The sequence below is a fragment of the Lithohypha guttulata genome (assembly GCF_036872675.1).
Source record: "Lithohypha guttulata strain CCFEE 5908 chromosome Unknown scaffold_1, whole genome shotgun sequence".
In the NCBI taxonomy this organism is placed as follows: Eukaryota; Fungi; Ascomycota; class Eurotiomycetes; order Chaetothyriales; family Trichomeriaceae; genus Lithohypha; species Lithohypha guttulata.
Window position 1 is genome coordinate 253,467 of NW_027042750.1, and position 15,534 is coordinate 269,000.

At 49.6% G+C, this 15,534-nt stretch overlaps 5 protein-coding genes across 5 annotated transcripts; 3 read left to right on the forward strand and 2 right to left on the reverse strand.

The window, feature by feature from the left end:
- Positions 1-587: 587 nt before the first annotated feature.
- On the reverse strand, positions 588-1,745 carry LTR64_000087 (uncharacterized protein; the record flags this gene model as incomplete). Its single annotated transcript, XM_064894473.1, has 1 exon — positions 588-1,745. One exon carries the CDS (start codon positions 1,743-1,745, stop codon positions 588-590), a length of 1,158 nt encoding a protein of 385 aa, XP_064757160.1.
- A 387-nt stretch (positions 1,746-2,132) lies between these two features.
- Positions 2,133-6,980, reverse strand: LTR64_000088 (uncharacterized protein; the record flags this gene model as incomplete). Its single annotated transcript, XM_064894474.1, has 1 exon — positions 2,133-6,980. The coding sequence occupies one exon, from the start codon at positions 6,978-6,980 to the stop codon at positions 2,133-2,135; it is 4,848 nt and encodes a 1,615-aa protein (XP_064757161.1).
- Positions 6,981-7,237: 257 nt separating this feature from the next.
- On the forward strand, positions 7,238-7,499 carry LTR64_000089 (uncharacterized protein; the record flags this gene model as incomplete). Its single annotated transcript, XM_064894475.1, has 2 exons — positions 7,238-7,292; positions 7,339-7,499. 2 exons carry the CDS (start codon positions 7,238-7,240, stop codon positions 7,497-7,499), a joined length of 216 nt encoding a protein of 71 aa, XP_064757162.1.
- A 1,487-nt stretch (positions 7,500-8,986) lies between these two features.
- Positions 8,987-13,400, forward strand: LTR64_000090 (uncharacterized protein; the record flags this gene model as incomplete). The annotated part of the gene is made up of 2 exons (XM_064894476.1): positions 8,987-9,439; positions 9,954-13,400. 2 exons carry the CDS (start codon positions 8,987-8,989, stop codon positions 13,398-13,400), a joined length of 3,900 nt encoding a protein of 1,299 aa, XP_064757163.1.
- Positions 13,401-13,941: 541 nt separating this feature from the next.
- Positions 13,942-15,015, forward strand: ETF1 (Electron transfer flavoprotein alpha-subunit; the record flags this gene model as incomplete). Its single annotated transcript, XM_064894477.1, has 2 exons — positions 13,942-14,386; positions 14,441-15,015. The coding sequence occupies 2 exons, from the start codon at positions 13,942-13,944 to the stop codon at positions 15,013-15,015; spliced, it is 1,020 nt and encodes a 339-aa protein (XP_064757164.1).
- Positions 15,016-15,534: the final 519 nt, after the last annotated feature.

Consider the following 15,534-nt stretch of genomic DNA (forward strand, 5'->3'; position numbering starts at 1 on the left):
AGAGGAGGCGCATAAGAGAGTGTGTTATCAGTACAACCCTGAGATGCAAGATTTAGTTCTCTTCCTTTGTTTCTTGTACTTTCGCCTCATGCTATTGAACATCCTTGAATAGCGCTAGGCGCAAGAGTGGATCTCGATAAATGCAAATTCTCGATAAGTTCCGTGGAAGCGTCGTAGAGGTTTAGCGAGTCCATGATCGAGAAGCCAGCAGATCTCACATAGTAGCGAGCGACACTACATATATGACATCGAGTGAGGGTCATTGCGCTTGGCGACTTTCTTTGCAGCAACATCGCCTCTATCTACCGTCAACAATACTGGACGAAGAGAACGAGAGGATGCGTCAGTTAAACTTTGTACATGTGGTTTCAATGCATAACCATTGTATCCTCTAGCTCGTTCATGCCTTCGACATGCTCAGATGCATTCATGCTTCGCGTTGTGCGTCTTGCTATTAGGTATGGTCCACCTCTCAGACCTAAGGCAGTCGAGCTTGTTGCCAACACTGCTCAGCTCTACCTTCGAAACCCAATTCTCGCTGGTCAATTGCACTCTAGCAATTAATGTCTTCATACAAACCCGAGTATCTAATTGAACCACCATCTAAAACCCACACATCGTCCGTCACAACCCGGCGCAATATAATTGAATAGCGCGAGCGTAAGGTCAATATTAGTCCCAGGACATCCTTCCTTAGGGCACTTATCTGCCACACGTGCAATAGCCCTCACTCCACTCGTGGGGTTCTCAATTGTGACATACTGGTTGCAGAGTGGGTTAGCATTCGGATTTGCCGGGTTACCGAAGACAGCCTCGGGAAGAGAGACGGCAAACTGAGTGTTTGTGTTGACGTCGAAGCCGCAGGCTCCAGTACCACCTTCATAGTGCGTGATTTCGCCAACGCAGGCAGCACCTTCACCGCGGCATGCACCGAGGTCTTGACGTCTCTGACGGTCTTGGCGCTTACCTAGAGGGCTGATGGTCTCGCCACCGTCGAACCACCACTCCCAGCCTGAGCAGCGACCGTCGCAGTCAGCAGCAATGGTGTTGAAGAGAGCTCTGGTGAGATCGATGCTAGAACCTGTGCAGCCCATGCACTTGTCACCAACGTGAGCTCGTGCGGTAGCGCCCGTGATCGGGTTACGAATAGTGACGCTTCGACCACAATATGGGTTGCCGTTACTTTGAGTGCCCATGAGACCATGTGGTAGAGCAATTTGCATGTCTGTATAGGTGTTGACGTTCCAACCGCAAGCCCCAAGATCACCGTCCCCGTATGTCACATCGCCGGCACACGGGACGTTAGGGTCTTCACATGCACCTGCACCGCCAGTACTGCCAGTTGCTGGAGCAGCGACGGGAGCAGAGCTTGGAATTACAGCTGTAACGGTAGGCTGAGCAGGAGCAACGACTGGCGCAGCTGTAGCAGCGGCGACACCTGGAGTGCCAGAATATGCGTGCAGAGCCCAGTTGGGATCAGTGGCCCAGGCAGCATCGGTGGTCGTTGGTACTGCTCGCTTACTTTTCTTCCTCGTCTTCTTTTCTTCGGCATCGCGTGCAGACGCACTGGCTCGATATTCAGGATCCGAAAACTTGGACTGGAAGCTTTGCATGACGGCAGGATCAATGCTCACAAGCTGGGGAAGGCCAGGTCTCTTTCTATCTTCGGGTTCGGCTGAAGGGGCAGCGAAAGCCACGGTAGTAAATGCCACAAAGGCTACGGTTGAAAAGGTGTGAACACGCATTTTGCAATTGGTCCTCAGAAAGAGATAGTTATTATGCAGGAAGATATGGTAGGGTGAGGTCGGGGACGTGTCTGTATTAGTACTTGATAGTCTGACATTGTGCGAAGCAGGTCCTCACAAACAAAGGAGATTGGTAGTGGTACTGAACAGGTCCTCGAATGACCTCACAATGAGTTTCAGGCACGAGAAAGCTTTCACGATCACTTGGATGTGAGCCTTGTTTCAAGGACTTCGATGTCTTGCTCATCATTCATGTCAACATCACATCAAGACCTGAGGTCGTCTTGAACTAGCCCCTGAAAGCGCCGTCACGTGATCCAAATCCCTGAATGTCGATCGAGTGAAGCCATTTTCATTGTGACGTCGCTGTCCACTTTGCATCTTTGTTCATGCCTTCTGTGACACCGAGTGCAGTAAACACAAAGCTGCTTCTGTGCTATCAATACCAGCTAATTCACAAATTCTTGGTAGGTCGTCATTGATAAAACCTTGTGGCAGTATCTCAAACGTAGCCACTGACCACTCAAACAATAGCCTTACCAGTTTGTATACCAAGTTCTTCTCTTCCTCATCGTCATTTGCTAGTACTTGCACCATAGCTGGGGATGTTGCAATGATTGCTTCCAAGAATATTTCTCGTGCTGGAATATCTGTAGCGTCAAACATGCATTCCAAATTGTCGACAGCATGCTCAAGTGAGCCAATAACAACAAGTCTGACATCCTTGCTGTATCGATCAGATCCCGTGAGTGTTGGCACAAGCACGTCACGAATGAACACTGCACGTTTGTTGGCGATCATGGTAGCAGACTGCTGAGCTGGGCGTGCTAGCAAGACTTCTTTGAGCTCATGTGCAAGTCCTTGGAGCCTGTCATGCTTGAGCGCATACTTGACTTCAGTATTTAGTAATTCTCGTGCTTCTTCCGTGAAATCGCGATTGGAATTTTTCTCGTGGTCGAGTAATCTTCCCAAGCTTTTCTTCCGAACTTGTGGGAAGGTGGCCGGATTGAAGTACCATTGATCGATCTTGAAATCTTTTCTTGGATACGCTTCAAATTGTTCGAGAGCAGTATGTATGAGGATCGTGTAGACATCTTGCTCTCCAGGATCTTCACTCAATGCGATCCAGTTCACTTTCATAGTCGAGAACATCTCTCTCAGCATCCTCACTGAATCACCATCGTCAAGACCTCCCATTAGCCACTCTGCCTCTGAGCTGTGTTCGTGAATATGTAGATAGTGTATGACATGGGTGACGGCAGCGTGCCGAATTTCTGAGATGGCTTCGAACACGTCCTGCTCCAGAACGGGGCTGTCAGGAGCATAGAACTTCGACGTCAAAGTATGCATAGCAAGTGAGTCCCTTTCATGTCGAAAGATGCTTGCTGTCAGCAGGCTTATCGACAGATCATGCTTGGGTTCCAGTAATACGTGTAGCCAATGCGTTAATACAGGAGATCGTAACTCCATCAGGTATGAGCTCGGATCCTGCTCAAGGAGCAAGTGGTAAAAGTATGTTTTCATAATCTGAAGATGAGGTTGCGATATGAACATATCGAAACTGTACGAGGACGTCGGCTCGAAAAACTCATCCCACGATTTCTCGTGTCTGCCAACAGTCGAGCTAGCGACTGCAAAGTACGCTTTGACCATGGCGTGATATGTTTTTGTGTCAAGCAATGAGTCGATCGAGGTAACAGTGGCGAGAGCTTGCCGGACACCTGACAGCAGAGGCAGCGAATTTGATGTTCTCGAGGAAAGCAGCTTTTGCCCAGCGTAGACGATGCACACCTCCAGGAGTACACATATTATAGTCGTATCCATGTCGGGAGTTTTGGAAAAGGTGTTCAACACCGCCGAATAGCGCTCGAAGTTGAACAGCAAGTCGATTTCCATAACTGAGACCGCATCATTAGCTGCTCGAGTGAGATTGCTGACTGTCAGGGTCAGCATGCTTGTGACTTGCTGTCGATTATGCTCAATGGCTTTTCGTATGACTTCTTCAGAAATCCAGTGCACAGAGTTAAGAGCCTCGTTACGCGCGTCATCTTCAGCGGAGCTCCATCGCTCCAATAGCTGTTCAAACATTGTGTACAGCCACGATCCCAAGCCTTGCACAACTGGAGGATGCGAGTGGTGAGCATCATAAATAGTTCGCCACGCTTGAAGAGCGATTAGGCAGATTTCATGATGTGCGTGGGAGAAGTTGACCTTCATCTCTAGGAGTCGTGGCAGAGGTGCCCAGGTAGGTGTCAAGCTGAGGAGGCAGGTGTGCAAATCAAAAACGTTGCGAGCAACCAAGATGTCGTATTCGAGCACATCGTGAGTCTTATCTCCAACTTGACCTTGCGCGCCGATTGAGGCACGGTTAGGAATGAGACGATGAACAAAAGATTTGAGCTCGCGCATTTCCCTGTCAGAATCTGCGTCTTGCAGTGCCATTGGCAGGTACGACTTAAGGACTTGCAGAAAAACGTAGAAATGGCCTTGAGTGCTGTTGTTGGCAAGGCAGATACCAATCTTTGAACCTTGAAACCACGCAGGCTGATGCTTCGCGAACTCCTGCTCGAGGATCGCTCGGACACTAGGATCAGTCTTACCGATTAGTACTTCGAGCGCCTGAGTATCTGGTGCTGCAGAAGCAAGAAGACTTTGTTGCAGCTGGGGCTTGTGGACTGGCTTTTGTTTTCTCATTTTTCTTGGTCGCGCTTCCGTGGTAGATGCCATTCCTGAGGCAGGCCTAGAAGCTCCGTCTTTTGGTAGAGGCTGTGGCGCTGTCTGACCAGATGTAGGGAATGCTGCTGAAACCACTAGACTTCGGGGATGCCTGGGACGAGCATCTAGCAGAGGTGATTCAGCTTGAGCATCTCGGACCACACTAAATAAGTGCTCAAATTGTCCTTGGCCAGACCTATTCGATAGGGGAAGCAATGAACGCAGTCGTGTCAATCGAAGCTGGTGTTCTTCAAGTCGTCCACACTGTATGGTTAAAGCGTTAGCAGGCAATTGCGCAACGTCTTTGGCCTGCTGAGGTCTTGCACCCGGGTTCGATTCAATACGATGTGGTTCTTCTGGCGAGACAACAGTCGTCTGAAAATTGCGTTGTGCCGTTCGGTTGTCGAGAAGGCTGTTTGTGCGTGTCTTCAGCTTCTGTAAGACAGCATCGGGGTTCGCATCATCAGACAGATGCACACTCTTATGACTGGCTCTTGTGCCTCGCAAATGAGGCTTCTCTTTTGCCCGTCTAGCTGCAACGCGCAGAAAGTGAGGTCTTCGCTGAGTCGTGGAGGCCTGCAAATCTGGTGCATCTAAAACATGAACAAGATCGTGTGTTGTAATTGTGTGACGTCTTTTGTGTGGCTGGTGTGACCGTGGTCGACTCTCGAGCCTGCCTCTGGACATGGACATGCCATCTGTTGATAGGTAGCGCCTGTGCTTGATTATGCCGGGGTGATGTGGATTGACCTTACGTTTTCGGCTTGCAGTGTTGATCCTTTCGCGGACAGGTAACATGGGATCGATGGCATCGTCGTCGAAAACTTCTGTTGCCTCTCCATCCCAAGCTGCTGGAGTCATCACAGCAGACCGAGCACTAGACCTTGGTGCGAAGTGTTTGAGCGGACTTTTCACCATTTCCTCTGAACTTTCTTCAGACAGCAAATCCTCGTCGGGATTGCGCTCAACCTGAGTGGTGCGGAGTGGGGTTGGTCGTGTTTTATGCTGTGCTACACCGGCTCTGTCATCTTTTCTCAAGGACTTTTGCACCATCTCTCTCTTCTCAGCGACAACTTCTTGTCGCGCTCGAGCAATGTTCCACCAGGAGGCAGGCAGAACACCTTTGACTTTCTTTTGCATTATTCGTACTGTCTTCGAATTGTCTGCGTCTGTGTCAGAGCTGTTTGACTCCGCGGACTCACTCATTTGTCTAGCTTGGTCGTTTTCGGGGCTTGATTGTGTGTCGTCTTCAACTACCCACCGATTACGTCGCGGTGCCGAGGACAAGAGCGGCGTTGGGAGGACATCTTGACTGGATATATGCACCGATTTCTCAGGCAGGAGAAGAGGATCTGTGGAATCGACGCTCATAGACCTCGGGGGCGAAGGCAAGCTGTCACACTGAATTTGCGCTGAATAACGTGGCCGCGATGGCTTGTTTCTGCGACTTTCTTCGCCGGACGAGGGCAGGTCATAGGCATTCTCAGAATTCTCCAGTACAAGTCTATCGGGTTTGTGTACCTTCGATGTTCGGCAAGTCGTGCGAGAATTTTTGTGATACGTCTTCTGCATCAAGAGATCAAGGTCAGGTAGGTCCTCTGTTTCAAGAGCAGCATCAGCGTTGTTGAGATCGGTCGGAGAGCTAGGTATTATCAAGTCGGTTGGTCCCTTGTTTAAGTTCCCCGGCGCGTACGCAATCGAAGCTTCCGGCTCCATAGACTCTTGCTGCTGACTGTCATCTTCGAAAGAGGAAGCCTGTGTTTCGTCGGCTTGGATGCTTCGCGAGAGAGATGGAGGATTGGCAATCCTCACTGGTTTGATACCACGTTCATTACATTGCTTCAAGTATCTAGCCCATTCCAATGAGTAAGGGTTGATTTGGTTTGCTTTTCGTGTACGGAAGTTTCTCTGGGGAACCTGGTGTAAATCTCCTCGTCGAATCGAGCTCGTAGGGTTCGGAACGAGCTGATCGTAAGGTTGTGACAGTACAGCGACGGCGGTCGGTGTCGTGAAAGGTACCGCTTCTATCAATTTCTGTGATGAACTTGGCGAGTCAGGCGGCGTAGAGAGAGGACTCTCATCTAGCTCTGTCACTGGAGATTGCGGTCGAGGTGATTGTGTCGAGAATGCGAGAACATCTCTGACGAGAGAAAGGCCTTCTAATATGGACTTTTCGAGCTTTTCCGCAGTCGAAGCGACGTCGTTCTGTGAAGTCAACTGCTGAGATCCTGCCAGTCTGACTACAGCTTGCCCAGTGTTTTGAGATGTGCTTGGCGGACAATCAGCTCGATCGGTAGAGCACTGATATTGCACTGTGTGATTATTCTCTGACTTCTTTGGGACATTCTCAGACGATACGCTGTTGACGGCGTTAGTTTCGACTGTGGTAATCGTGCTAATTCGCTTTTGTGATAGTTGCAGCAGGCCATCGTGCTGATGAACAATCGTATTTTTGTTATAAGCGTCTTCATCTTCGTCCTCCGAGTCAGAAACATAACCTTTGATTTTCCATGATGCCATCTGCAAATCTGCCCATTTCACTCGCAAGTCAATGGCTTTGACGAGAACGTATCTCTCTACCTAGCACAGTGTAAGAGAGCATCCTAGGCAGGCACGATCAGAGTGGATCAGGTGTGAACGCGTACGTGTTAGACGCGTTCGAACAGAACGCGCTAAGGATCGGAGATAATTCCTCCAAGCTGTTAATGCCGAAGTTCATGACCGCCGCATTTGCTTTCAATTCAAACATCATCACTCTTTCGCATCAATCTCACACAATGTCGAGCCGTCTCCTTTCTCCACTCGCAGCGACGCTCGTCGGTGTGGGTGCGGGTATGTATTTCTCGCAAAGCTACATGCATGGCTGATTCTTAAGCAGGTCTTTATATCTGGGTGCCGTACTGGCAGGAGAGGCTCCGGAATGATCAGCTTGAAAAGGACTCTCAGTTGCCCCCCAACATGGTCGAGATCCCAGTTCAGGAAGCCGGCTCGCCTGAACAACGCCTGCAATACAGGCCGAAAAACACTGGTGAAGGATGAAGTGTTGCAGTGGCGACCGGAATGACAGCAAACAATATCCTCCGCACCAATAATTACATCTCTGTTGGCTCGAATTTTGCGGCTAAGAGACGAGGAAACTTTGTCCTCGTCGCAGCGACATACAGGAATCACACTTCGAAACGAACAATGAAAGAGAAATTCTAGCGAACCATATGACCTGAAATCTTTCGTGCAGTTGCGAATTCCCGAGACACATCGACTACGATACGTGGACTTCTGAACTTGTCTGCTACGAACCAGCACGTTTGTAGAAGCAGATCTAAGCAAGAGCTGGTTGGTCTTCAATTACACGATATGACCTTCGGCAGTGATTGCAGGGACGATGTGATATTGACGGTATCATATGTGGATATAAGGACTCTGTCTTCCATTGAGATTATGGCTTTTGAGTCGAGGTTAAGTTACCGCTGGACGTTCAAGCACCAGTTCTCACAGATTACCATACCCGCCGAGGAAGGTGGTAACAGATTGGTTTTTAATACTGCTCCAGGATAAAGCATGGTCTAGCAGCTGAATTGGTGATCAACTTCATCACATCGGTAATACAGTCTTGTGGTTGTGTGATAAATGTGCTTGGATTGAACAGATACTACTTTTTCTTCGTTCATGAATTCTCGACGTCCATGCTCCAGCATATGGACTGAATAGGAAATTGACCAAGCGAAAAGACTATTGACACAAGACGCACATCTATACAAGGATTCATATGTTAACACTGTACGTTAGCACGTAAGTAGGAGGCTATGTTCATCGAGACCAAACATTCAAGCCGTCCTTCAAAGTACGCGGTCTCTTGTCCCACTACGTACTCTTCGCAATTGACTTCATATCACGGGCACGTGTAACAGCAGAACCAGCAATGCCTCAATGTCTTACAATACATAAAGCGGACTGTTCGACCTCCGCTCTGCCCATCAACATCCATTCACGAGCGACCACATCCTTACATGTTCCATCGCCATTCAAGCTACTGTTCATACTGTCATCGAGCGACTCGGACTATGAACCCTCTGGGATTTAAGTCGGCATTCATATTGCTGACCTCATGTCTTGCAACCGCTTTTGCAATATCTGGTATGGATCAAACACTTTACACGCCATCAATTTCTGTCAATACCTCAAGTGCTCGTCTCTTGGAAGAGCACTCCACTCTGTCTCCGACGAAACTCGCGCGAGAGCAAAACCAATGCGGCATTGGCTACATTGATTGCGGTCCATATTGTTGCGCCGCAGGATCGACTTGCACCGTCGATATCAATGCCAACTTTGCCTGTTGTCCACGAGATGACTTCTGTACAGGTACACCACTTCCACCGAGCGTCGGTCCAACTGTGACGATATTTCTACCCAACAGTGCAGCTGGCAGAGTTAGACCGCTCTCGATCTTGACCTGCTGGTCTACTCTATACAATGCAATCTCTGCACAGCTCTCACCACAAACCCCATACGCTGAATCAGTAGCGGCCATGCATGCTAGCCTGACAGCCGCGGAAGCTGCAGAGTCTGCCAACGCTGCTCTGGAGATATCGCCTTTGGTTAAGGAAGGTAACTGGAAGTCCATGCTTGCTGCCCAACAAGACTGCCCAGCTGGAGGCTATCTGGTAAAGGAGTGGCAGATGTGCTGCATCAACGACACGAGCCCTCACACTTATGGAGCCATGGTGCGCGGGTGCTGTCCTGCTTCACTTCAAGCATTGGACAAGAAAGAGCTCGAAGAGAAATGTCCTCGAGAAGCTGGAGAGTCGTATCTTGAGCCTTTGAGATATGGTGTAACCTCGCAAGCGTCACGGCTTTCCTTACCTGCTGCGGACTTTTTCAAGTCCCTGTTCGCAACAAGAGACAAGCTCAATGTGAAGGAATCGACAATTCACGTCAGGTGGCAGGATTCAAACGTGCCACTCTCGCCCATCACACTCAAAGTAAGGAAACCATTCACATGTAACCGATTGTCCACTGAGGCCTCAGTCGAAAAGCGCCACGAAAATGCCCCATCTAGCGTGAACGAAGCAGACGGGGTGGACATTACTGCTGCTTAACCTGGCAGGGAGAGTCGCAGCCTTCCTACCTGCTGGGGCCCAAGTGGTGCGGGCTGTGAGACTTCTGGAGCAAGTTCATTCCGTAATCCATTTAGTGTGTTTGGTTGGATATACGACTGTTGAGCATTTAGTATGATTATTACAATACGTAATTCTACGTCAGTGTGACTCCACTATCACTTCACAAAAACAGACATCCTTCACCTTCACCAAGTCCGTCGACACTGCGGGAGGTTGCAGCTATTAAAGCGTGGCCGTAACATTTTTCTTGTATCACTCACGTCGATCGCAACATCTCTCGAGCCTGGGAAAACTCACCAGTTCACTCCTTCTGACTTTCTCTACCACTATCTCAAGGTCTTTCTGTCCCTTTCAACTGCTGAAGACACAACTCTAGCATCGTGGGTCGACGTTCCGACCAAACAACCCCACTGCCAGAATGGCGAAACCTTCAGTCAAGCTCTATCTTGCTTGCATCCTCTTCTACTTATCCTCCTTCATTCACGCTACAGTCCTTCCAGAAAGCACTGTTCCTACCTCCTTGCCTGATAACTCTATCGATATTGACATCGACGACCCCTCCCTTCGCTACGTCAATCGAGATATTGAGACTCTGTTTGGAACCAACACCTATGCCATGTCCTGCTTCGAAGACTTGGAAAAGACAAGAAAATGCCAAGCTTCCGACTACCAATACTTCTGCAACAGTGCTGGAAAGCTTGTAAGAAATGGAGCATTCGGCAACATCTTCTGCGATGATCATTGTTGGTGCATCAATCTGACACCAAAGAGCCTTTGCACTTTCGACCTAGCTGGATTTTCGTACTGTGCTCGGGACCTGGTGAACTATATCGGTGCAGGTTATCGGTCTGTCTTCAGCAAGAGAGCTACCACAATCTCTCCTTCGTCTCAAGAGCATACCGACCTCGACATGGCTGACTCGTCTTTCCACCAGGTCGACCGACGTGACGATCCTCCTGGCTGCAACGCCAATGACAAGTTTACAGTCAGATTATATGCTGCCGACGATTGGTACGATGTCTTTGTGCCAGAAGCTGGAAAATTACACAACCTTGGTGTGGAGCCAGCCGACCTCATGTGTAAGGGTACTGATCCCGGCAGATCGAGCAGAGACTTTGGTGGATGTATCTCCTGCTTCGCTCATCATTACTATGGGCTTGCCGTTGTAAGTGATGGAAGATGTGGGATTACATATACGACGCCTGAGAAGTCTGAATACTTTTGGCTCACTAAAGCTGATGGCATAATCGATCTTGGTGGTAACGCCTTTTCGATCGTCTGCTTTGACTACAAGCCGACCATGAGGCGAAATATTGATCAGGTGAGCGCATCGACGATCACTTCTTCAGACACTCCACGTGATTGCTCTGACGAATCAGGAACGAGACGTCTGGTAAGATTCTACGGACCAGAGAGATCTGATGATTTGTTCGTGCCGGAAACGAGAAAGGCTTTCTCCCTGGGAGGAGATAACCCAGACCTTATGTGTGCCAGCGACAGCTCCAACACGTATTCTGCCTTTGGAGTTCTTGACCAGGGTAGTTGCCTGCTGACTGTTGGTCGTCCTGGCGATAGTCAATCATACTGGGCAGACAAGAGTGATGGGCGAATCGATACCAATGGTGCACCACCATTTTCTGTTGCCTGCTACGACTTTGAGAACCCTGAGAAGAGTTATGCTTCATCTCTCGACCTTCGAGATGAATCCCTTTCAGCCTTGACTTCGAGTCAGCACGCGCCTAACGACGCGAAAGGTTGTGATGTGGGACAGCACAACACCTTTCCAGTACGGCTGATCACGAATGAACACAACGGCGACAAGGATGTGTATGAGACTCTGGTATTCCCTGATGGTCAGATTCACTGGATGCACGATCCCTTCCCAGACCTTTATTGTCGGGATCGATACACTCATGAATGCTCCCACTGCGACGACCTTCCGCAACTTCATGGTCAGGTTGTTCGGATCTCGGCCGTGGTTATGGATGTGATCGAAGGTCTTGGTCACTGCACCATACGATTCACGGAGCAGCGGGAGGGACTTGGCCGAATGTTTGGAGGGGATATCTGGCCCAATAATTGGTTCAACCTGGAAGTTCCGGGCTTTCCTGCCTTCATCATCTGCTACTATCATCCGGACACGCCTGACCCTGGTGATGGTCTTTCTGGCGAAGCAATCTCTGGCATTGGCGATACAGAACCAGCCGCCGCACTTGCATTCCCCACCGTCAAGCCTCGAGCCGAAGACGGCACCACCGACCTCATACTGCGTGACGCCGCCTCCAGCTGTGAATTAACCTTGTCGCCAACTGAAATCGACTTTCCAGTCTACTTCAATGCTCCTGGCGGAAGTATCAGATACCTGGTATATGTGCCGTCAAGCACAGTGAAACATACCTACGAACTTGGCGGAGATAGTCCACAGCTTCAGTGTCTTGACATCACCACCAACAAGTGCGGCAAATGCGACTTCTTAACAAGCGGAGTCCAGGTTGCCACTGTTCCTGGTGAAGGTCACTGCGATATCGAGTTTTCCGGTGATCCAGATGTCCGCCTCGATATCAAACTCGTCTCCGTCATTCCCGAGTTCCACGACTATCCCATTGGGTTCACAGCATATCCCAAGACCATCACTTGCTATCACAACTGTGATTCGAGCGGCTATGGTCCTCAGCAGGGCACTCCCTGTGATCCACCGCTTAATCCACCGCGCGCACTTGCGGCTCGAGATGTCGACCTCCTCGATCCTCGTGCCGAAGCCGTCAGTCAAAACATGGCTGTGCCGGAGGGTTGCATGCCTCTTGGAGGTTTCAATGGAATGTCGCTACGTGGTAGTGCAGCTGGATACTACATCATGTACATTCCTGATGAAGGTCTACCTCATACAGTTGGCAAAGATGCTGAAATGTCCTGTCTCGAGCTCAACGTGCGCACCCGCTTAGGTGGCGAATGTGTCGCATGTGATGGAGAGTATAGTGCTGTGTCGCTGAGCAGTGGAAAAGGCATACTGCACCTCGCGAAAGGTGGCGATTTCAAGATCATCCAAGGTGAAGGATGGAAACAGCTACCTCAGACTTCTGCCATCAACGCCATCACCTGCTATCCCAATGCAGATAGCGTTGAGTGGCCGCCAGCCATGGCTGCAGCAGTGGATGAACCAGTACCCGCTACCAAGCAGCTTGACGCTCGTTCCATGACCACCACTGTCACGTTCACAGAGTGGCTCGGTCCTACCACCACTGCCGTCCGTACTTGGACAGATACTTACGGTGACCCGCTAACAACCACGATTTCCCGCACCTACACCCTAGGTGGCAAACCATCCGTCTACAGCACAGATCGTGAGGTCTGGACGCCTCTTCTCGAACCACACCCAGTCAAGCGTACCATTGAGCAGGCTGGTGTGACAACGAAAGTATTCACCGACACCAATACCTTTACTGTTGACGCAATACCTACAACCAATACTGCCACGTGGAGCGTCATTCAAGGCAACACCGTCGTGTACACCGATATTTTGACATTGCATAGCAACGATAAGGCATCTGTCACTGAGACAGTCACAGGCTCCACGACTCTCGCGTGCTATGTTGGAGGAAATGTTCCAGGTTGTGAGAGCTTGATAACTGGTACGACCACATTCGATACTCGTCCCACTGACAGTTCGACCCTTGACGCTGTTGCGGGAACGAACGATGATCATGCCGAGGGAGCTCAAGATGCTACTGATGCTGGAAATGGACTGCATCAGAATGGCGCCAATGGTGTTATTGCAGGCTTCGGTTTGATCGTCGCATGTTTGACGATTATGGTTTGGCTTTGAGGTCGTGGTTACTCACACACCAGGGGCCCTCTTCTAATGTCCAATGCTCATGTCAAGTGATAGACATATGATTAGTTTTGTGATTCAAGATGACAATTGACGATGAACATTTTACATAGAAATGCTACGGACCTCGTCTGAGCATTTAGCCATGACACTGATTTACGGGCAAGTCGATAGAGCTAGAGAACCGATAGATTAAAGGTTAGAACAAGACTTCCACCGTGTTACTCGGCCTTCCGCATTGTTATCTCATTGCCGTAACCACATCGATACTCTTTCGTTGCATTTGACTTTGCTAATGATGCTGAATTTATTCGATACGTGTGTCTGTCTTGCCTGAGGCATCACTTGGACTTAGGCGTGCAGCGTGCTTAGGCTCCAAGCTCGGCACGTCCATGAATTTCGCCGAACAAGAGTGACCGAGGTGCTGCAACTTTAGTGCCGTCACTAAGCACATATGCGGATTTCGTGGTATAGGTTGACCTGCTCTTCACGACCAGCGATCAGGTCAAGTTCCTACTCGACTACCTCCGTCACTATGCTACCTATAGCGAGGAACAGCGCACTCTGTGCTATAAGACAACAGCACAGGATATCATCCCTCCAACGTCTCGCCTCAACCCTCGCCATCCTCGAACAGCGCGAAGGTGGGCTCAACTCAGGTTCTCTAGGAGCAATAACAGCAGGTCAGAAGCTCGGAGGAACAATCCATGGCTTCATTGCTGGCAAGAGCGTCAAGAGCATTGCCGAAGAGGTCGCAAAGGCCAATGGACTGGAAAAAGTGATCATGGTCGAGAACGAAGCATACGAGCGCATGTTACCTGAGAATTATGCGACGTTACTGGTTGAAAATATTAAAAAGGGAGGATATACGCATGTGGTTGTTGGACATAGCTCTTTTGGAAAGAGTGTGTTGCCACGGGTTGCGGCGTTGTTGGACGTCCAGCAATTGACAGATGTTATGAAGATTGAGAGTGAGGACAGTAAGTTCTACTCCAGGCTTCGAATCCAGACATGAAAAGCTGACCTTCTACCAGCCTTCGTCCGACCTATCTACGCTGGCAATGCTATCCTCACAGTTCAATCCACCGACCCCATCAAATGCTTCACTATTCGGCAAACCGCCTTTCCACCCACAGCGCTCGAGTCTGGCTCCGCCACCATCGAAGAAGGCGTCGATCCCAAAGCCGAAACGCAAACAGAATGGATATCAGAAGAACTAGCCAAGTCTGACAGACCTGAGCTCGCGACCGCAGAGAAAGTCGTCTCGGGCGGACGAGGTCTGAAATCGAAAGAGGAATTTGACAAGCTCATCCCACCACTAGCTGACGCACTAGGCGCTGCAATCGGTGCTTCAAGAGCAGCTGTAGACAGTGGCTTTGCAGACAACAGTTTACAAGTTGGACAAACGGGAAAGAACGTGGCGCCTCAGTTGTATCTGTGTGCGGGTATCAGTGGTGCGATCCAGCATCTGGCAGGAATGAAGGACAGCAAGGTCATCGCGTGTATCAACAAAGATGCGGACGCGCCAATATTTCAGGTCGCAGATGTCGGATTAGTGGGAGATCTGTTTGATAAGGTGCCTGAGTTGACGGAGAAGCTGAAGAAATAGTTAACAATATTGTGATACCACATTTGCGCTTAGCATGGTCTTTTCTATACGCTCTTTTATACTCTGTGGTACTTCATCATGTCGAGCGTCATGGGAGCTCTTTTCTGAATTTGCTCGCTCATGCTCGGCCATTACAGCATGAAACTTTCCAACGCATTATAGCGAAGCGTAAAGCCAAGCAGCTCGGTCGTAACTATTTTTACTACTCTGTGAGTCACACACTGCATCTCAGTCTCTACACTTACGACCGAGCACAGGTCTTATTAGCATGTTTCGACCAATGATAATACTCTTCGAACGAGCTTGACGAAACGTGGATATTCGCTGACTCACAATCTTTCTACGTGGGTTCTCAGCGCAGGAGCGAATACGCCTTTACTGTGCCAAGTCAGAGTACGCCCTTGCCAATGAGATAGCTGGATTATCCGTACACTTCTCCACCCTGCGTTTTCTCGACTCGTTGCTACCTGGTTTCTAGCACTTCTCGACCTCGAGATATGTGTCCTGTGGCATCCTGGC